At 36.1% G+C, this 24,468-nt stretch overlaps 1 protein-coding gene across 1 annotated transcript in view; it reads right to left on the bottom strand.

Moving 5' to 3' along the window:
* Positions 1 to 2,219: 2,219 nt before the first annotated feature.
* Positions 2,220 to 24,468, bottom strand: part of LOC113501733 — a 47,295-nt gene continuing 25,046 nt past the window's right edge. The window contains exons 3-7 of the mRNA XM_026882942.1: positions 21,075 to 21,186; positions 8,216 to 8,406; positions 7,382 to 7,511; positions 6,301 to 6,441; positions 2,220 to 2,657 (exon numbers count right to left, since the gene is read on the bottom strand). Coding sequence (XP_026738743.1) covers positions 2,500 to 2,657; positions 6,301 to 6,441; positions 7,382 to 7,511; positions 8,216 to 8,406; positions 21,075 to 21,186 — 732 coding nt within the window. The 3' untranslated portion in view covers positions 2,220 to 2,499. The remainder of the gene's footprint in view (positions 2,658 to 6,300; positions 6,442 to 7,381; positions 7,512 to 8,215; positions 8,407 to 21,074; positions 21,187 to 24,468) is intronic.

The following is a 24,468-nucleotide window of genomic DNA, read 5'->3' as shown; positions in this document are numbered from 1 at the left end:
TTTAACATTGAAAAAATTGCCAAGTAGAGTTTCTTATTAAGTTTTAAGACACCTCAAAACAATTTTAGAAAAATAATCTAAATTCAGCATAACAGACTCATTCTGCTCTTTCAAGGGACATTTTTACTAGGATACTAGATAGCCTAAAATTCTATCTAAGCGTACAAGCCTACAGATCGGAAGGAAGCTTAAAACTCTTTATATATAATACTATGTATATCTCTGTACAAGCTAAGGCTCCCCTGATATGTATACAGGCCGTATACAAAAATAAACAGCTCTACACTTACAACAATGTTACAATATAATGCCGCGATTAAAATGTTCGATACACCTTTGTCATGTTTTCATCACGACGTGTTTCTTAGTCCGGTTATGTAAATATTATAGGGTTGAATTTCATTTGACGTAAGTCGAGTGAATTTATATCTTTTTCAGTGAAATGTATTTGTATCATAAATGTATAATATTGTTTTTTTAATTTAAAATTAACAAAAAAACATGTTTTAAGTTCAAGCAAAAGCTACAAAATATCACACTCAGGCAAATTCTTGGGGTTCTTAGTCAAACATTTAAAAAGTTAAAGATGACAGCTGTCAAATAACAAACGTCAAACAGAGTTGAAGCAACACCAATAATATTTATATTACCCAACTTTTTTTCGCATCATTGCCTTCAAGTGTCACAGGACATAACATGGATAATATACAACCGCTACCATATTGTCATTTATTATAACCATCAACAAGCAGTGTACCTTAGGCTACGCTACACTGGGCGCTTCACCACGAACTTAGGTTACGTTACGCCACTACCTACTAACTATGTTACTCAATACCATTGCACCAGTCTCCATACGATATATATCATAATATATACACTTAACCGTTACCTTAATTACCAAAACCGAATTTTAAGGACAACTTAATAATCACAGCGTTTAAAATCACAAAAATTTGAACAAAATCCGACCTTATTAAAATGTCTTAGTTACATGAGATCCTCGTTATAAAAATACCATCTAAAATATAGCAAAATATATATAATTAAAAATATTCTATCACTATAGCTAGCAACATTAACAATATTAAACGTTAAGCAATATGTTTCCTAAAAATGTTTAAATTAGATTTTGGGGTTGCCAGAAAGGAGATTATTTTGTGTATGGTAACAAATTTCATGTTTCTAATGACTTATCGAGTTATCACAAAACGGGAGTCTGCAAGCTACATGATTATGGCCAGCTTGATGTATTAGTGATACATATTATTGGAATAAAGCCTTTCTTACTTTCCTTTTGCCATAATTTGTAGCGTTACAGCAGTTACCACTTCTAAAATACAGTTATAAAATAAAGCGTCCGTGTCAGACTTACGGCGAATACGTGTAAATGTATAAAAAGTAAATGCAAGCATCAGTTCTTAGAAACAAATGTGTACAATTATAGCGAACACTACACAATTCTTATTTATAACAATGGCAACCACCGCTACGGTTAAACACGAAACGCTTATAAAACTAGAAATGATCTCTCTCAGTAATTAGGTATAAGCTTATTATTTGCTTTATCAGCGTGCGAACTTCTCAAAAGTCAGGCAATTCATTTAATAGTAAAAATGATAATCGAATTCCAAAGCAAATGTCGAATTAACATTAATTTATAGATATATCTACGACAGAGCGTATTTATTTTTGACAGCAGTCAAAAATGACGCCTGTCAGCTGTCACTTGGGTACTCTAATGAGCAGATTTCGTTTATAATTGACATGCACATTATATAAATATACTTAGCAAGTATTATATTGCGCCACTTTTGAGAAGGCTACGCTTACAACCCGGCTACCCTATCGCTCCGATTGGCAAACGAAACTTAATTCATGCTTTTGATATGTCCATCTTACCCTAGCGTTTAGGAGTTGGTTTTGAATTTTCAATAGATAATAATAGTTTGGAGTTTAAATTAAGATTACGTTAATTGACAATTTAGTTGGCATAAGTAAGTAATTATGTCACTTCTCTTTAGTACTGTGACACAAAATTAACATTTTAAGAGAATCTCTGAGTGAATTTTACGTTGTCCATTATCTAGAGGTAATTCAAAACACACAAACTCCTCCACCACCGAACCATACATTTCTTTAAATCAGACTTTAATTAGTATGATCTCTAAGCGCTGAACTGCTAAATGCAAGCATTATGACGGTCCCAGCTGAGGTCCTTTCAAAAGCAAGCGTTCAAATTAGAAACTGATAAGTCGCTCCTGACGTTTGCTGTGAAAATGACAATTAGTAGCGTCATAACGTTGACATTCACCGTGTAGTATTAATCCGTCATTATAACGCTAAAGTCGATCCAATGGTTGTCGTTTCCTGATTGGTTATCGTCCAAATTCTAATTTCCTTATCAACAACCAGGCTTCTTTCGTTTGTCGCCCTCGATCATGACAAGAGGCCGGAATCGGTGCGATAGAATATCCTAAGGTTTAGTATAGACGAGAATCAGACCCGCCGCGGCTTGCCGGGCCCGGGACACTCGGCCGACTTGATGATGGAGGCGGCGTGCGGCTCGCGCGCGCGCAGCGGCTCCATCTCCATGAAGCCGGGGTTCAGGATTATGTTAGGCACTAGCTCCATCACGTCTTGATCCTCCGCGTAGTCTGCGCGGGAACAGTTAGTATACATACCGTCACCGAGTGTGTGTGTGTTTGTTTGTTAGTGTGCGGCCCCGCAGTCCAAGCGTGCGTTCCAAGCGAGTGCGATAGAGGGGAAAGAAGAAAAAAATCTCGAATGAATAAAAAATTGGCAGATACTGGCGGTCTTTGTTTTAAAAAGATTATGCAAAAGTCATGCGGATAGATCGAAGAGTGGAAATTCGCTCTCAATTTTAGTATTTATCGGCATAGACTTAAGAGCGATTTTCTATTGTCTACATTATGACAGCAAAATGGTAGAGTTGTAGTAGTACTCGACACATTTTGCTGTTTTATGATGGATTTCATACCTTCTCCTAATGGACGTCTTTGGTAACAAAGTACGAAATTCATCATGTACATAGTAAAATGCTTGAGCGCTATGCTAGGCAACTCTTGTAATCAAAGTCGTCTAAAATCTTCAAAAATCTAGGAACTATTGTTAGTAAGCTGTAACTCGCAAAACAAGATGAGAGCTCTATATTATTATTGCTTTACCTTATGCTATGACGTAACACATTTCGGACACATTTGTATAATTAGTTATACTGTAATAGTAAGACAAAGTAAGAAGGATTTCTAGTGTCGATGCAGAATACCCGATTCCTATAAATTCCTTTTTTTTTACATTAGTGAACTTTTATTATGTCGATTAATATTTTTATTCATTCGTCGATTAACATCTTTTATGGTACTGAAGTTATTATTGCCTTTCTACTCCCTACTTTTCTAATGCTGGCAATACATAACCGTCATTTTGAATGAGGGTAACCTTTACTCATTAAATATTCAATTATTTTAACGAATTCCATGTTATTCTGTCTCTTTATTTATAAAGTGCTTAATATTAATATAAGAGTGCATTTAATGCGATTTTTTATATATTTTATATTATTTATTGCAGTGTTGTCTTGTATAGTTTCCGAAGCTTACCTAGGCGACTACGTAGTATATATTTTTAAGCGGTAGATATAAATAGTGGTCCAATAGATAATAGTTATGGTCCTGACGTCATCACAAGAGTGCAAGAGTTGCAAGAATACTGTAGATCTAACCCTAGTATAATCAAGGCAAGATAGAAATTACTAAACATATCCTACTTTATATATTTTGTAAATAGTTTCAATATAAGTATAGACATTGTGATTGAATGTTGAATGATAATGTATTTGGAATATATATCACATGAATGAATTTGAATGTCTTGGCAAGAATAATTGTAAACTACTTAAATATAAAGCTTTTTTACTCCGAAACCTAATTTCTATTACCTTACTATAAAAAGTTTCAAATGCATATCCTATTGAATTTAGCTTATTATTTTTTTAAACGCGTATTTATTATATTATTTTTTTAGGAGGAATTAGACAAAATATTTATATATCGCATTGTATTGTGATATTGTTTAGTTTATGTCTAGAAGGTATTATTAGTGTTAAGTTAATGGTAGCAGTATAATTTGATAGGAATTCCAATTGTTTTTGTATATATCGTATTACGTAACTGGTTTATTTAAGCGTAGTTATTGTAGTGAAAACTTTTTATTGTTTATTATGTTTTATATACCATTCAAAGCTGAAAATTTGTTTGGAACTGTTTCAGAATTCAGATAGTGGTTTTATTAGGATGTGCTTAAGGCATTTTAAATGAGTTTAGAAAGGCCGTTTAAACGTCCAGGTTTTAAGTCTTTTCATAAGTATAGAGAAATTTCCAGAAAATACAAGTTTCATATTATGTAAAGAAAGATGCAAGATAGGATTCATCTAATCACTCAATTCTATTGTTATAATTGACGTTCTGTAGTTAGTTTTGGTCCGTATTCTAATATTATAGGAAATTGTCTCGGTATAATGTTTTTATTTATGTCTGAACAATCGTTATGGATGTTTAAAGTTCATATTTCTGGAAAGAGGCGCCCGCCTTAGAGACTTGAGAATCAAGATATTCTGCTGAAAGTAATTTTAAAGGATAACGTAGAAAAAGAAGTTTGGGTAAATACGACACAAATATGTACGAATTTGTTTAAAAGTTGTATAGAACTCAACTGAGTAAAAAATAATTTGAATGAGTTACTTTGTCACGTTACAACAGAATCAGCAGGGTTACCCTCGAAAAATCAAATTCAGTTTTAATCGTTTTTTAAAAGACCCCTTAAAACGAAATTTGCTGAGTTTAAACACTCAAGTCACATGCATAAACACATGCACCCAGACTCAAGACAAGTATTCGTGGATCCCAGAAAGTTGGTCCACTTGAACGCAGTAATATGCACGTTGACAATTGGAGAAATAAATAAAAACAATATACTGATCAATTCCCAAATAATCTACCTAATTTAACTATGACACACACCAGCAAAATTGCAGCGACAGGTAACTATTAAAGCGAGATTCAATTGATTGCTTTTTGGTATAACTATTAATATTATTCATAACAATATCATATGCTTAGCACCAATCGAGAAGCGTAGACTTCTATGCGTGAAGATTTTATTTTTGTACCCTTTATTTATATATTTTTGTATAAAATCTATTCTATTTATATTATTTGGAAGATTTCATGATTATTTTATACATTTTAATTGGCACTAGATTAATACTTTTTTAGTTAGATAAAGTTGTTTATTTTTAAATCCAAGCAGTGCATTGAAAATTGGAAAATTGTGCTTTAAAGATTCTAAAGAATGGTCGCTTTTATTATCCTATTTTAATAAGAACTTGATTATTGCAACAATAGGAATTATAGTTTTATTAAGGCTTAAAAGCCGATTGAGGTTCTCAAAGAATTAATTAGATTAAATAATTGAATTACCGCAATTCCGTTATTAATAACACGCGAGATATCCTACGTTTTATTGCTAATTACCTCATAGAATGATCAGTACATCTAACACTATTATTGTTCTCTGTACTGCACAGTACATTATAAATTGAATATTTTACTAACATCATAAATGCTAACGCTTTTTATTGCCAGAGGCTTAATATCAACCGAACGATAATCAAATTATATAATGCTCGTATGATCACAGATTATATCTAAACTAAATATCAATTTAATTTTATCAATGGAATGAATGTTCACTAAATTGAGCTTCAACATTCGTCGAGTCTTTCAATCAAACGCGATACTAAGGCTCGATCGAAAATGAACCTTTCGAACGAATGACTACGAATTACGATCGCGCAACTACAAAATCTGTTGCTGAAACTACAATACCCGATCGTAGAACTACAATATTCGATCTTGGAACTACAAATATTCGATCGAGCGTTCGACATGGGTATAGATACCGGCACGGATCTTGAGCGCTCGGCGGAAGAGTGGGGATCGTTTTTCGCATCGTACACTCATGACAAAAACAAAAACGCCAAGTTTGAGCTGTCTTGAGGTGCAACTGCATCAAAGAACGAATCACGAGAGCCGGCTATGATGCTGCTCTTTAGTCCGCCCCTCATTCACTTTATGCCCCGAAAAATGACTTCAGCGTAGGAAGGTCAGCGCTCAAGATCGGTGCCGGTAGCTATAGGTAGTGAGTCCGTAGTGCGGCCGCGCTAGTGCCAGACGAAGTAGAGGCGCGGCAGCGGGCGGCGCTAGGGCGCGGGCTCACCGTGGCGGCGCCACTCGCGGCACAGCACGCAGCACGTGCCGGCCGCCAGCACCAGCAGCGTGCCCATCACCACGCACACGGCCGCCACCCACGTGCGCGTGTCGAACTGCTCCGCGCCGCTGAAGAAGTGCTTGTACAGCTCTGCGGGCGAGGACACAACGAGCGCATTCATTAATTATACTTAATTAAATTACACCTGACTGTAAAGATACCTTTACTGGGCATAGGTTTCCTCCTATCTAGAAAAAACTTGGGTAAATTAGACTGAGTTATTTAAAGGAGTCTTAGAAGTTTTTGTTTTTGATTTTTATGCACAATATTTTTAAGATAATATGCTATGTTGCCAAAAAAGGTCCAATACATTTTAATAAGTAAAATAAAAATATTTTAATTGTACCTGAACAAACTCAGTTCTAAACTTGATATAGCTCAATAAAATTAAAATTATAGAGGTTTAGGTATTTAAATGTTGATTTTATGGCACGAATTAAAATACACATCTAATATTAAAGTCAACAAACTAATAAAACCATTTACAAACCATGTGAACGATTAATCATAAGAGGAAACGCCTGATAATTGCAGATCAACTTAATCAAAGTATTTACGAGTTGATAATTGATTGAATACCAAGCATTAAAACTTGAAGTGTGAGGAAACGAGGACAAGCAAGTGTATATCTGTTAGTGTGCTTTTTATCTGGTAATAATTAACTCGGGCTTCTAGAAGGCGAGTGGAACAAGAAGAGTATTTATCCCTTCATTGAAGACATTTCAAACAATATTCATGAAAATACCAACTCCTCAGTTAATAATATTCCTCGACTGATGACGACTTTCACACAATACCATTAAGTCTCAAACTAAGCAACGTTATGAGTACTAGACAATGTATACAACAAACATACTTATAGATTTTCAAATACATATTAGAGATAAATTACAATCAGACATAGAACAAATTATCTTGCTCATCACACAATCATTTGTCCTGGGTAGGGATCGACCACACCGCCTCCGGTATAGCAGTCAGGGTCACTAACCACTAGACCAACAGGCCAGTCACCGTTGTAAGTACTCACCAGCCTCCTGGTCGCTGTAGAGCGTGGTGGCCAGCACCTCCACCGGTGGGCCTGGGCCCAGCGCGTTGGTAGCCCACACTCGGAACCAGTACGACGCGTTCGTGTCTAGGTGGTACACGTCTACTTGCCGCTGGAAAATGCCAAGGAAACTCATTAAAGAAAATTACCATTTCCCAAAAGAATAAAAATATTTTCCTAATTATTTTTAATCAGCTTATGCAAACCACAAAGAGCTTGGAGAAAATTGCGGGAGAGTTTTGTCAAATCGTTGGTTTTTCTTAGCGCGGTATATTTTATAAATTCCCAAAGGTTAACAGTACTTGACTATACCAATTTATTATTTTTGTTGTTTATAATTTGTTTTGCTTGTAACTACGTGATAAGTTACTTGGTCTTGTTATACTCTCTAAACGAAAACAATTGTATAAGGAAACGTGTTTTAATTTTATTATTTGATAATAATAATACGTAAGCTTGTTTTATGTAACAACGGTTTATATGGAAACAGAAATATTATATTTTGAGACCAACTTTTATTCTCCGTACTATCGGGACCCAGTTACCAACTGAGTATCCAGGCTTTTACTACAGGATCTCTCTAGCCATTTTGCATAGATGAGGAATGATTATGATTAATGATCTAGTCTTTCCGCTTGCCCCAGCCTGGCTTGCCTCACCAGACTGATATGGTAGGGCTAATAGACCTCTAGCTTACCGTTGACTAGCGCCGCCGAACAGTATTAAATCGTGAAGAGCAAAAAGTTTCATTGATACCACAACAGGTACCATAACCATCCATGATGCCTGAAAGGAGGTTGTAACTCTCTGCCTTACCGAGTTAGGGCTGATATGGTTGGGACTGATGGGTCTCCAGGGCTCGAGCGTGCCGTTGACTGGCGCTGCCGAGCGGTACTGCGCGGTGAAGTCTATGATGGGGTGGCCGCCATCGCCCGCCACGTTCCACAGGATCAGCGCCAAGATTGTAGACGCGTGGACTGTCACGTTTACTAGCGGTGGCGGCTCCGCTGTGGACGATTACAAGGAGGTGTTTAGAAAAAATTTGATCGGTAAGCCCAATATTGCGGATATTGTTATTTCCATACACTGTATAAATCCACCTACATTTGAAGAATACTAACATGGGTGCCGATAGAGATACTAGATGAGGGTCTGTTAATACTTCATCATTACTGAGAGCATGTTTTACTTAGTTTGCGCTAAAATAATGAAAGAATATGCTGTCCACAAAATTTGATCTAGAATAAAATACTAGTCGTATAAAAATTGAGATTAAAACTATAGTACTACAATTATTACGTAGGTTTGACGCCAAGCTAGAAAAGAATGAGTATTTACATTCCAGATGTTTTTGTAAATCGAAATGTCGCTTAGTATCGTGAGTAAGATAAAGATAAACAACATTAAATTTAAATAAGTTTTACTAAGTGAAGCACGACTGTCATTAAATATTCAATTATGGTAATTTATCGTAACAGCCATCTAAGATATTAATACTGCTTCAGAGACTAAACGTATAAATTTTGCTAATTGCATACTAAATGGGACCAATTTGGATAATAAACGGACCGTTGGCGCCAATTCTTGAGATTAGACAGACTTATGGTTATATTTCATTGAATGTTTCTAATGATTTTGCATCAGCTGTTTAACACCATCAGTCTTTAAATGCCCTAAACTCTTAAACTGTTAAAAAACGCGCGAATGTACTTATTAAAATCCAGTTTTAAAATGAAAGACACAAAATAAACATAAAAATATATCATCAAATTCGTAAACAAGATAATTGCATTTAGTTTTATGTTTAACTACAGAGAACACACAAGGGTAAAGTAATTAGGACCGCTCTTCAGTCTGACATTTAGGGTATTATACTATAATAATAATTAAAAACATCTAACTTTCTGGAGATCAGTACTCAATCCTTCTCTATATGTGAAGCACTTTCTTCAAAGCAGTGGGACCTTTATTGGCTGGTATTGGTATTATGACTTCTTACTTTAAAACTTATGCTATTGTCACAAGCATTATACGAGTATATCTTTTTCTTTAAAAAAAAGCAAATGTCCGTGTTAGCAGTGATGTCTTAACATTTCTTATTTTAAACCTCCTTTTATGCCTTGAGTAAGACCGAACTATCTTAAGCCGTCAGAAGTCTGAATTAAGATCTCTTTAAGATAAGGACATCCTTTTGTACAAGTACTGACGGCATTAATTTACACGATATTATCGCTTGTCTCACTTGAAAATAACATGGGACCCGTATAAAGAGCTTGGAAGTAAGGATCATTGTAGTCATATATCGTTAATACTAACAATCTAGTTTAGTAATTTAAAACCTTTACGATGAATTTACGAAACCACCATATTTTTCCACTTTGACCCATTTTTCTTTATCAAATTATTTGTCTGTACTATAATACATTGGAAGTATGATAACTGTCATCATGCCAAACTCACTGGGCGACGAGTCGCGGCTTCGATCTCCGCGCAGTGCTAACGTTTTTGTGATCCACGAATGCTTGTCCTGAGTCTGGTGTCTTTGTTCTTGTGATTTAAATGTTTGTAAAACCCCCGAAAAAATTAAACTCCTTAGTGCGGCCGAGGTTTTTTAATGTATCTATAGCAACGCAAATACTTCCCAGATTAAACTAAGCTAACTTCATAAACCTCCATACTTACATACACATTTTGTATAGTCTCCACAAACTGTAGTCTCTTAAAATACAGGTAATATACAGTACCCTGATGAAGACAAATTGCTCGGGAGGAAATTTCGTTACATAAGCGAGTAGACGTGATGTATGCAACACACGACACGAACACCTCTGCATCGTGGACCGCCACCAGTTATGTACGGAGGACGGTCATTTCCGTTACACCTGGCAGTTTACATCAAGGACAGGTGTTATGCGCTCCCATTGTTATGTAAAGATAGTAATAGCATGTTATGTAGAAAGGATATGTTTAATTTGTGGAATTTATTTTCAATTTAGCGATTATGTTTTACTATTTGTTTTGGACTCTCTCATAGTATTGCATTTGCATCAAAATCATTAGCCCGTTTGGATTCCATGATTATGCGAGCACTCGTCAATTAATAGTTTTATCGAAACACTTTCCCGCCAGTACGATAAAAAGAAACTGATAAACTTATACACTAAAACCATTTTAAAATTTGAAATATTTCTCTACAGCTTTATTCTTAAAAATAAATTCTTAAACCTCCACGCTCTAAATTGTAATACACCTATACACAGTTATCTACGACAATAAATACGATAGGCTTAATAATAGCGGCAAAATGCCTTCAAATTCCAAGAGACCTTCAGCTAGAAATGCAGATTGCTAGAAAGTCGTGCTGCATACACGCGCAACGTACGCATACTAGTCTCCGTAGTATATTGTCTCTAACAATAGCCTTTGGACATGCAGCTCCCGGCGCTCCTCTCGTACCAAACAAGTTCATAAAATTAGATTGGAACGGTTTAAATTGCAGGAATAAGGGGAGCTGGAAGACCGTCACGGGAAATCCTTAGACGAGCCGGATGGATTATGTAAAGGATGGAGACACGACTCGATAATAAGGTGGGGACAAAAGACCCGAGAAAAAATGGGACTAAATCAATATTTGTAAGACAGGGAACAAAAGGAACCCTTCGGATGATGCGGTTTTAATGAAAAGTTTACAATATATGCTGCAATACTAAGATCAGGAGTATCAATGTTATCTGATATTGAACCTTGGATATGCAAGTTTTGAATTAATGAAATAAGTTGGAACCACTTTATGGAAAATCCTTGGACGAAGCGGTTGGGTAATATATAAGGTCAGCGACGTTATTGGATAGTAAGGGAAACTATGGGAAACGAATCAATATATTTTTTAAGATGTAAACAATAAGAGAACCCTCTAAGATGATATGTTATTAATGAGAGATTTGCGAAACCAATTAAACTATTTATAAGAGACCTTTTCATTTCATAATACAATTCATTTCAAAACGTGAGATGTATACAAGTCGTTAGAATTAGAACGCTCTCCGAGTAATGAATATTATTCATCTTCTTGATATATCGAACACGTATTATGTATATTGTAATGATTGAAGTGGCTGGTATACGGAACGCTCAATGCATGTAAATTGTGACCCCTTGGTATTACACGGCCCTTCGATAGTTGGACTTGGTTATACCGGCATTTATCCTTTACTCATAAAATCCACTTCGTTCTTAGAACTTTTGAAATGTTTTTGCCTTTGGCCTGGAGACTAATGTCGTTTCTCCGAGAGCCAAAGCTGACGAATAGCGGCACTGTATTGAACTGACACCTGAAAGTCAGGTAACTTGTCGAAAATAATTTTATTTGAAGTTTCTATTAACTTTATAATCTAGTTTGTCGAAGCCCCTTGGTTATTTCACGGTATTTCTGGCAGAATAGCAATCAAACGTACAATAAAAGAAGCAAGTATTCGACTTGTCTACCGTCCAACACGTATTTAAATTACATTTGACATTTAAACGGCATGCAGTCCACGAGTTTCCGTATAAAGGACAAGAGAGGCTAGTTAGAGTACGTGATCCGAAAACACTGTTGTTAACGATATAAAGGAACTTTATTTGCTTATATAAAGCAAAAAAAGGCGAGAAAAATAAACGTTTTAATAAAATAACCAAACAGTATTCTCCAAATCTTAGTTACGGACAAGGCTATGGTTTGGCAGAAGACAAAACTTGTGTTCGATTTCGGGTAAGAACAAAAAAACGTCACCTCGTCTACGTTGGAGTTCTACCAAAAAATCATTGTACCGGATTAGTAATATCGCGTGTTCGTAATCTCAACAGTTCACCCCAAACACAAAAACAATAAAACGTAAACAGCCCCAGCCAAGCCGTCTGCATCGTGCGTCAGTCAAAATATTCCTTGAGAGTTGCGTGTCCACTAACAATAAATTTATCACGTGATATAAATGTGCCCGGCTGATATGCACGTCAGCGGTGCAGGGTTGGCGGTACTGGTAATTAACTAGTGCGTACAATACAATTTATTGTGAGGGTTTGAGCTTGTATAATATTTGTATGCGTATTGGACTATTTTGTAAAAAAAGTAAGGGTCGTATGTCTACAGGTATCAAAGAAACCCTAGTACTCGGTTTGCTTGGAAGTCCTAGAATGTAAATATAACTTGTTTTCAAGGCCACAATCCGATTACATTACGGCGTGAGGTGCGAGCCGCGGGACCCCTGAAAGCTCTTAATCCTATAAAGGGTTGTGTGAAAGCATTAAAAAGCCACAACAGCGTGTTGTAATTCGAAAGATGGAATATAAATTAAACATTTTTGACGCCGGTGCCGGTGCTTTATACTTGACACTAGTGGACCTCCGGAGGAAGCGTCGAAATAAGTTTGGGTCATTACTCTTTGGCAGTGCAAATTTCACACGGTACATGGCACGGGACTACGTGAGAATATAGGACAAAGTCTGAAATGGAATGAAATCTTAATGAGGAAATATTTAGTGGTATTTAAGACACATTTTTGCTCTGATAGGAGAGTGGCCCAGAACGGTAACCGACGTCCTACTCTGCCATTTAAACAATATTCAATTACCACGATACAAGAACGCTCTCCTTTTTTTAAGCAAACTTAGCGTAGGAGCGAGACTCTCTAGAATGCTTGGAGACCACATAGTGAGACTAAAGAGGTACTTTACTCAAGGAGGCTTCAGATTTCAAGTGTTTGTGTTGTAACCAGAATTCTCCGTGTGTTCGTGTACTACTGGACCCCCTTAGCCTGAACACACGTTCTCCCCTATATTTGAGTTACGTGCGTTTTATTGATCGGTATAGGCTAGACACCCAATTAACATGGTCAACACACCGTCGTATTGGCAATTTTGGGGCATTTAAAATGGATGTGTAAAATTGGACTTTCTACAAATAATTAATCTCTTCCGAATTTATGTTAAATCAAAATCTCTTTAACCTATTTTTACTGCTTTTATCTACTACTGTTTATCATTTTTCACGAAATTTTTGGTCGTTACCAGTTTCAGAACGTTTGAATAATTTAGGACAAGAAATATACAGTTTGTTACAACTAATTTGCAGAATTTTAAAGCATAATGCTCGTAACCAGTTTTTAACCCCATTCTACAATTGAAATCACACAGCCCTAATTAAACAATACGTGTCATGAACAAACACTGTCCCCCATAATAACGGACACATATTTACGAGAAAAATGCCCAGCGACACGTCTTTACGTCATCAGCTATAAACTACCAATGTGAGTTGGTCTGTCCGCCTTCTCTGCGTGGGAACGAGTCGTGGGCGGAGTGGGGGTATGCGGTATAATGTGGGAGGTTTACTTATGCTGGCTGATAGGTAATGATAGTCATTACGCGACCTTCGTGAGGCATGCTCGTCTTCAGGTACCGTGGGGTGGCCATGTGTGAGTGATGGCAGGGAGTGATTATTGCAGGATGGACTTTATCAATTTAGAGCATCGAAACAATTTAATTAAAAGTTTACTCAAATTTGAACAAAAAATATTTGCCTGTAAACGCTTCCGTAATCGTCTGAATAGTTAAGGTTGTATTTCTGTTCTTTTTCCTTAGCATTTTCGAATTATGATGTAGGTAAACTTTACTATAAACATGTAATACAGCAATGAATATGAATTTCATGCGCAATAAGGAACACAACATTCATATGATTGCTGGCTATAGTTTTATATTAAATAATTGGGTCAAAACGAGCATTTCCTCAGTTTATATAACATGAGATCTTGAGTATTCATGAATAGGGTTGCCCTATTATACGACTCAGACTTTTCAGGAGTTTTTAAATATTACCTAAACTACTAAGTGCAGTAACTTGTTTTTGTAACCATCATTTTGTTTTTGAAATCTGTCTGTAATCTGTAATATTTCAAGAAGTGAACTGACTTTTTATTTTCGCGGTATGTTGTGATTAACAGCTTAAAATGCCAATTGAGGAAGTTTTTTTTGTCATGTAACTTCTTTTCAGCAAGATCTCTTATAAATTATAATCAATCGAATTATTTTAAGACTGACATCTACACATTATTATTACAGATTTTTCTGCAATACTTTTTTTATTAAATTGTAAAAGTCGAAGCACATGCGGAAATAATTAAACGAGTTATAGATAACCAACTTTTTTACGCGGAATCTTATGTGTAGTGCGTGCGTCTGTAATAGTCCCAGGATATTTTTGTAGACACCAGTTTAATTATAATTCACGTATTTTTTAGACCTGGGCGTCTTATGAAATAAGTAGCTGTTCTTGAAATTTTGACTATTAGCTATAACTTCTTCCAATAAACTGGAATACAATATAAGAAGCTAGGTCTGATGAAACTAAACTTTAAATTCACAGAGCAGGACAAGAAAAGTATTATTTCGAGTTCAAACCTCAAACGATGATTAATAGCGGTGAGATAGCAAAAAGGTTTTATTTCAATTACAAAGTTTTCTTAACTGTACAAGTTTGAGCCAGTTTCCATCACCAACAGACGCTAAGACCTAAATCTCGCTAACGTCTAGATAATCTAGAAATGATTGACTCGCCGCAAACTTTATCTGGCTAAAAGCAATTATAAACGGCCGAGACTTGGAGTCATATCGCGAGTTTGTAAGACACTTTATGTAATAGTTTGTTGTGTACTACAATGCTATGTTTACACTAGTATTTAGAACCATACACTCAGCCCAGTTTATTAAAAGCTGTTCAATTGAGGCAACCTAATGCAACGACAATTGACTACCGAATAATACCCATATCGTTATAACTTCCGTGTGCATGATTAGTACTTAAAACCACGTATTAATCGGATTTTCCTGACTAGTTTCAGGATCCAACCGGAGTTCTTAACCGTAAGCTGACGCGGTAGCGAGTTCGACTCGCAAGCCTCCGGACCCTGAGTGGCGTAGTCCCGATAAATATGCTTGAGTAAACCGATTCCAGAAGCTATATTTTTTTGACATAATATCAATATTTCACACGATTTCGGAATTTAGAACATTTAAACACTTACACTAACCAGAAAACGTCTCAGCCTTCTAGAATGTTCCAGCAAAAGTGTCTCAATGTAATAAGTATTCTGGGTAATATAAGTAGATAGGTATAATAAATAAAGTTAGTATAGTTTCAGTTTCATAACGACTTTAGTTCTTAGCGTGTGTTGAAAGTCGAGTTGCGCTTTCCTGGCGGAGAAAGGCTTGTGTTTAGAAGGCTTCGTGCCGATACATGTGTTTGTGATCAAGTTGCGGGCTTTATGTTATTCGGTTAATGTTGTTTAAGATTAGAAGTATGTATTTGAAATTACTGTCGGTAACTGTTTCGGCTAATGAACAATTTATTGTCTGCTACATCTCTTGTTTTTATTTAAGCAGTATGTTTCTTTCTAATAAATAAATAAATAAATCTAGACTATTTCTAAGCGATTTTCATTATTATTATTTATGTGAAGGCTTGACTTTTTACTGAAAAGTAAATTGAATGTTCTTCTTCGTTTCAAGTGATATTTTTCTCATACATCTCGTTAGCCTAAGTGCACACTTTGCCTGCTTGACCGAACTATGGTCAAAATGTTTCGATTCATATCTTGCTATTTCATATCTAAGTGAAAACTCATATGACTAAATTACGAGAAGAAAAACAAATTAAACGTTAGCATTCTTCTTTGTTACTTACGAACCGTTAAAATCAGATAACAGACATTAAAAATACCATTGTTTACCTCACTGTTTTACTAAATCGTATCCAATTAATACCAGCTTAGTTAAACGTGCGTGTTAGTAACAATTCAATAGTGTACTAATGGCAATTATGGAGAAGTACAGTTCTTGGTATTGTGTCTAATGACTCACGTGTGTAAATAATGATGTCGTGACCAGATAACTCAGGTTTGGGTTAGGCATCCAAGTCCTGGTGTTCCGATAGACCTCTGTTAATTAGTTAGTCTGTGTCTATTTGGAATGTTGTGTGTTTTTCAATCAATGGTGTCTATTGATTGAAAAACATTCTACCCTAACATTGTATATATAAAGAGCCACTGCTGCAATTCCATGGTGTACAATAAAGAATATTCTAATCTGATCTAATCTAATGCAGTGTAGACAAATATATTATAACATCGATTATAAGATTTCATAACTAATATTGGATCCTTTACGATCAGCATCTAGTCCATTCCAGACGTTTTAGGGCCCAGTTTACGCCTAAGAATGTTATTTTTCCGCTGATTACCATCACATCTTTTAATTGGTCGATAGCATAAATAACATAACAATTTTGGTCATTGTATAATTTCGTATGAAAAAAACTTCATATTCGGCAAATCTATTTCTCACATTGATTTCCTCAGAATATCCATGCAAATACGCTCATACGTGCCACATTTAAAGTTCATAATTAAATATGATATTAATTAAATCACACGTAACGTTCCCAGCCGTATCTTACGCGGCAATAATTAATTAATATTCTCTGAACTCAGCGATACATCAATAACGTACGGTAGCCATGATGCCAGTAGTTATATGGATAAAGTCCCGGGGAAATGTCGGAACTTTTTAATGTAAAATCGTGACCGCGATTCTCGGTTTAATTTGAAAGATTTTTTTGCATGACCTACATACGCAGAACTTTTATACGTTAAAAGCTGTAATGATGATGAGATATCAATTAAAACAGGTCAAGCGCAGTGGTGTGGAGTAGGTATTTGAAATGCAGTCTTGGAAGGATTTGTTTTTGTGGTTTTGATTACTCTAATACGATTACGATAATTATCACATTTGTTTACCTTACCGTACATTACAGTTTAATCATAAAGGTAGGTTAGCTACACTATTAACGGAAAATAACAAAAGACAAATACAGTTTTTTAACGGCTATTATAATAAATTTCTTTGGAAGATATGAAATATTTTACACAATAAAAATAAACGAAGACACTGCGTCTTCGTTTATTTACTAGCGGAGTCGGAACGGAAAGTGTATTAAATTGAGAGGGTGACGTAGTTTATGGTTATCCGATGTCTAGTAGACTTGTAAAGAAATAGCGAAATTCGTAATAAAATACGAATAGGTTCTGATAAAAGTAATTTACTGCCAACACTTCTAGAGTCTGTATCTGGATTGAATGTGAATGTATCTTTTTTATAAAGGCATAGTTTTTTTTAAATCAATGTCAGGTCATCATAGTCAGCGCAATATGTAAATATTCACTGTCTCACAGAAAACCAAAGGAAACTAACCTTAACCCGTCTAAATAAAAACTGAAGTCTCAAGTCAATCAAGTTCTTTTTTAAAGCGAAAGTAAAAAACGATTGAATGAATGTACGGAAATGGACTTCCGAAAAAAAAATCTACAAGTAGGTGTTCAAAGTACCAAAATCATGGTGTCCCTAGCAGGTTCATTTTATCAGATTGCTATTTGTGTCGCTGGGATTATTGTATTGCTCTCATTGTGTTTAATCGAGTTTCCCTCCAACACAATGCGACATTTTAAACTGTTACAGAGCTTTAACACTAAGTAGACGATCGAACGGCGCTTGAATAATCGAGATCGTTACAGAATTAATGGAAAAACAGTGTACTAACACTACTAGAAGTAAAAGTAAGACTTGCAAGAGCACTCGATATTTATTGGTTGAAAAGTATTCGAACTCAATGCTTCCATAATTGTGTTTAGAGTCTAAACAATGGTTTAAGAAGCTTTCGCTCGGTCTCAGCTTTGAACAGAATTACACAGTTTACGACTACGTTGCTCACGATTTTATTGTACTATTGTAGTGTAATTTGCTAAAGAGGATTTTACATGAAACGTTTAACGCTGATTATCTTACATACATTGGACTGCAATTACAAGTATCTCTATTGGTCTTTATTTGTCTACTACTCAAAAAAGATTATAAGATTTGCGTAAGTTATAAGACTTGCGTATATTTTAGCTTAATCAAGGTGATAACAATAATTTTTAACTCTCTTTTAAAGATCTTGATCAGCAAAGTCCCTTTTTTCTATGATTGATCAGCCTCTACGTCTTCAGTCTTCCATGCACAAAATAGAAGACACCTATACTGCTCATTGGCCATGCAATAACTCCTAGGTGACTAACATTACGGTGTATAACAAGATCTAAAGCTCCCACCACGATTTTATCACAAGGCGTGCGACGCTCAGCTGCTGCCAATCGATGTGATTGACTCGTGTGGCTGCAGCGCCAGGAATAGAAGCCACACTGGCTCAGAATAGACTTGCAAATCACTTTATCCTTTACCTTCATGTATATAGGAATATTGGCAAAGTATGAAGCGTTATTCCGTTGTGTAAACGGAAAAATATGACTTTTGATTTTTTACTGGTTAAGGTTAGGTATGGTATATAATATAAGGTATATCAAAGATCGTGCATAAGGCAATTTATAAAGTTCGACTTTGATAAAAGGCATTGCGTAAGACTTTGGATGTCTTAAACTAATATAATCATGTTGAGTCCAATACACAAATAAGATTACAAAACTACGAGTTTAATTCTGATTGTACATAACTTCGGTACCTATCGACTTTTTTGCCCGAATGATACAGGGGATTTTAAAAATATCAGTATCAAGCTACATTTAAATCTGAAAAAGATTAAACCCACAGAACAAGCCGCAGTAGCAACATTAAAACGTTTGCTCGCTTTCGTACCGCGGCATGAAACGCGTCGAGTACACTTCAGAAACAGCATCATTAATATTCGTTGCTGCTTAACCATCGTAATAAGGCTGTAACAGGTGGCTAGTTATTGAGCACTTAGTTTAACTTCACTCGAATTGATTCCGGTTGTCGCTGGATTTTATGAGGCGAAGCCATTGTGGAAGTCACGGAAAATTTTGATAAAACTTTGTAAACTGTAAATTTCATTTGTCTAAATTACATGTTTGTTGCTAACGTTTTAAAGGTTATTTAATCCAATTGCGTCATACAGTGCAAAATGTACTATATAAAATTTCATTGAAGAGCTTCGAACTAAGTGAAATTTCACTGCACGGGTAGCCATTTACCATGAAACCTACAGTGCACAACGTGTCGCGGGTTCGATGAAGCTTGTTCCGCGTATGGGCGTCTGTTAATGTTTGTGAAAACTACCGCTACACAAGGATTAAAATACTGATCGCACGAAGATCCAAAGTCTTTAAACTAGCTGCGTAAACGATCAAACATGTCTAATATCTCATCAATACGAAACCAAAAACTACAAGCGGTAAAGTGTTGGATCGTCCGGGGACCTTTTAAAATTTATAGGACTTTACTAAAAATCGCTGAAAATTGTATTAGAATTTCCCAAAACTATTCTCAATCACTTCTGATATTTTAGGGGAAACTTTTTTAGTAACAAAATGTAACCTACCTTTTTTCCTAGAACTGAATATCGGTCCGTAAAAGATTTAATAAATTGCTTCAGCAGTTTACCTATAAAAACGTGACTATTGAACACGGTAAAATTTTTGTGAGGCTTCGTTTTCACGTGTTTTGGTTTCATTATATTCAAGAGCGGTACTTTTAATTTCCTTCGGCTTAAAAAGACTCGACCTTTCTTTACTTAATTTTCTTGACTGAGAAATTTATGTGGTGTGAATATTTACTCAAAATCAAAAGTTTTTATTCCAAATAGGCCGTTTTTCAGGCACTATTAAAATATTACATTACTGCCTCTAGTTGCACGGTTCTAAAGTGTACTCAATTGAGTACACTTTGGAACCGTTAAAAGGCTGAAACTCGTCAAACCAATTGGTTTGACGAGTTTCAGCCTTTTTGCGAGATACTCCCTTAAACCAGTAGCTATGCAACACGAAATTACTTCATGTATGTGTGTAATCTCTCAATACAAATCCAGCAGTTCACAACAATGTCTATCGATAGGATTGCCGGCATACCTCCACACAATCAAACAGATTTGCGGAGAACAGTAGCGGAACTAGCACAACAAACCGCAGCCGCCGAGACCCGATACTCCAACTATAACTATTGTTATATTAAACAAGAAGGTTCTCGAAATATCGGTTTCAATAGAAATGACTTGTTACAATTTCTTGTTTTATTCGTGAAGAAAATGAACACGATTTTCTTTGTTGATTTCCATAATCTGTGAATACTATTTATTAACTGGTGCAAGACGTGGCCGTAAACAAATGGTTAAGGCTATTTTCGCCTTTCCTGCTCGTTCATTTTTAATCGGATTATTTTTTTACACCTACGCAGCTACGCCTTCCCGACAAGGCTTCGAGGAAAATAGAATTTTGCTGCAATTATTTCGATAAACAGTTAACAACGTTAGTCAATCATCATTACAAGATATTGCTTCCGTAATTAATTGAATCATCACTCTTTTATTTCCTCCTTCCCTTTTTTATCGCTACGTAGGTTTGATTTGTCTCATCAGACGTAATTTTTCTGCAGCTTCATCTCTACAAACAATCGGAGTTAAAATTAAAAACGTTTCTATGAAAAAGCATGAGGCTTTGTGATATGCCTTGGGAGACGTGTCCTGAAATGGACTGCAACGGGTAATGCATGATGTCGTCCATATTTTCCATCATCATACCTTAGTTCAGTAATTTAGATGTTGGTGTCAATAGAATAGTAGCATAATGATACTTACTCCGTACAGTGAGGTTGACCCTATCGACGTATGCTGTCTCGTTCTCCACGGAACACTCGTACAGTCCCGCGTCTTCTAATCCCATGTTTGTCAGCAGTAGACTGCCGTCGCTCTGTAACAACACAGAATACATTTTTATATAAAAAAGACAAAGGGAAAGTCATTGTAATAAACGACTCCAGCACTAAGTTTATTTAATCCTCTTGTCATGGGGGTTACATAAACATTCAAGTTACTTGCACACACACTCAGACTTGGGACAAATATTTATGGACCACATAAATGCTTGTCCTACGCGGGGATCGAACCCACAACACGTCACGCACAGCGGGTTTGGCCAGAAGACCTCGCTCCACACACACACAAACTATTCTTATTCAGTCTTTCTTTTAATCCTATTTCAACTATATGTGACTGGACGTTATGTAGCTAGTCGGTCGCCAATCTGCATAAATTTTAATTTAGTTGTATATGGGGTACATTTGTGATTTTGTATCAGACACGCGATGCGAGTATCACGTATTCAAGTAGGCTTCAGACGTCACGCGATATGTTGGAGGTCGTGGAAATCAGACGCAGTAAGTGAATGTTATGAACACAAAGTTAAAATATCTGTTGTTTGAGCTGAGACGGCATATTGTATTGAATTTAGAGCGAAGTATAACACTCAGCCCAAAATATCTCACTGCCGGTGAAATGCGTCCTCACTATTCTTCCGAACAGAACAGAAGAACATTAGAAACTTTCGACAGAATCGATTGCTGTTTATATCGAGTAAGTACTCTGGAACTTGCGACAAGCGCTAATTCGCATAGTAGCACGAGTTAGACCCAGGCTTAATCGACAGCCAACAATATTAATAACACTCTATCCAAGTTTGTTTCGATAATACCATTTCAGAACCGATTCAAGAACCGGTACAAAGTCAAAAACGAATCCACTATTGGGAGTAAGCCTGCAAGTCAAGTTAGTGCTGGAAAAGTCAGGAGTACGCGAAAACGATTGTATAACTGGAGTAAGCTGGATTGACTGTTATCAGTATTTTAGAGGAGGTAACTAATCAGCATTCTGGAATCACGTCTAGTGTAATTTGGTAGTACCACTGTAACTAATCTTTATTTATAAGAAAATCCTTGGAAACCACGAAATTAGGGTCTGGATTTTAAATTACTTAAAGACCTTTCACTTTGACGTGTAACACTGAAAATTAGAAACTGCCTTCAAAGGTATTTTTCATGAAAAGGTGATACAGATTTCTCTTTTATCGTACTCAAAGAGTAGGATTGAAAATAAAGTATTATAATGATTATTTCCAAGGGCTAAAACGGGACTATTCTAGAAAACCGGTGCACGAGGAACCCATAATACCCACTATTATTGATATTACTTTATTCAATTATTTGAAAGTATTCTGTAAACGGGTTGGTTCCCGGTAATAGGTTGAAAGCAATAGCTGGTGTAGATAAGAATCTACTAAGAAATTGCCCGTGCTGTGCCAATGGCCGTTGAACTGGTGACCTATATACACTGCAACGATTTTTAAACTAAACGCGTTGCTTTTAGTTTCTATTGGCAGCGACGCACAAACACAGGTACCGGTTGGCAAAGTTGGAGCTTTCCAGAATAATAAGTCGATTTCCGCTTTGTTCTTGTGAAATGTTACGGCTTTAGATATCAATGGCATAGTGGTACTTTCATTCTAAGAACTGAATTTAATATAATGAATAAAAATCTCCTAAAAATCACTGTTTAGTTCGATATTTATTTATTTTCCCTCTCATACAACTATGATTACTAAAAAAACTGGTACTAATGCATGTAAATCTTTAATGTATATCAATATTGACGACTGTCCTCGTTATTGCAGGACTAGCGCTAACTCGCATGTTACACTTTAAATTACAGTAATTGTGGAAGATGCTAATCTTGTAAAGCGACATGTTTTATTTCAAAACAAACCAATTATCGTTACAGGTTTCAAAACAATAAACAGTAACGTTACAGTCACGTACGTGTTTACAGTCCACACTTTATCTCGTAACTAGTATTAATAACTTCCAACAAAGTATTAGATACAGGTAGTATACCTTAACATTGATGGTTTTAGTACTTAAACAATAAAATGGTTTATCATCAATAGGATAAAACAACCTCTATACAAGTTATTGCCCAATATAAAACTGCGGGTGAAAAATACGAGAAAGCCCATTACTTGATTAATACCTGTAATTCGACTCCGCGGCAACGCCAAACGAAAATATTTGAGGTCGAACAGTTTTCAGGAAAGGGGAAAGTTTAGACAAAGTCCACAAAGGGAGCCGCGGAACCCTGTCATTGGTTACATAATGATGCTTCGTTGCCTTCGGGATTCGTGACAAAATTTTAGGGGCGACAGACAATGAGCCAAGCTTTCCTTTTGCGTCAAAGAAATAGAGTAAGCGTAGATTGCTTTTTGATGTTTGAAGGACGAATTTTCGTTTAGATTTAACGGATTTCATTTAGCACTTTTTGCCCAATGACGTCTTACGCAGAGTTAAAAGTAAGCAGGAGTCTAAGAAACAAACCAGGTAAACATAAGAGAAAAAAGGTCCCTTTTTCAGTTTGGAATTGAGTTTCGGGTAACTTTGCTAGTATAGACATCTAATCAACATAAGTGCCTATTGTGGCGTGCAGTCAATGGAAGGTATTCAGTCGGTAACAATGTGACCCGACGAGGACCGAACTGATGAAACGAAAGCATAAATCAATAAGCAATTTATTATGTCTGCCATGATTGCTATTGCTTCATATACATGTACTCCAAGGTATTCAGGTAAAACGGTTATAAATAGTCAAAAGTCGGAATGAGTGACAGACAGCCGGTAGCACATTAAGAAATTGGTATTCCGTAATATTCGGGGCGGGAACGGGAAAATACTCGATTTTCCGGGAAATGTTATTGGAAATAACAGCTTTAATTTGAACAATCACGAGGTTTACGTTTGAGATTGGTTTTGAAGGTTTATTATTGACAACATTTTCCAAGACCTGAAGCGGAAAATTAGCACAGCGTTCAAGAATTCGCTAAGAGTTTACGTGAAGAGCTTCAAGAATAATGTCGATAACTCAATTCCATTAAATCCCAATATTTGCTAAGGCAATTTCGGTGGCACCGTTTAGACCGAGTATCGAATTATGTAGGCATCGGGTGGCCTTCGCTCAAGCCTTGAACTGCGATCGATATAGAGTGGCCCACGTCTGCCACGGTTGGTATCAACAGCTGTATATAAATACCCTGTTACAGCACTATTATGTAGCTTGTCTACGGAAATACTTACATAAGTACACAACTTAACAAACGTGCTCCATGTTGTGTTACCAATCCTGCCGGTCAAGGGCACTTCAGAATTAGAAA

This window comes from Trichoplusia ni, chromosome 16, assembly GCF_003590095.1.
Source record: "Trichoplusia ni isolate ovarian cell line Hi5 chromosome 16, tn1, whole genome shotgun sequence".
Taxonomy (NCBI): domain Eukaryota; kingdom Metazoa; phylum Arthropoda; class Insecta; order Lepidoptera; family Noctuidae; genus Trichoplusia; species Trichoplusia ni.
This window is presented reverse-complemented; position numbering and strand designations above follow the sequence as displayed.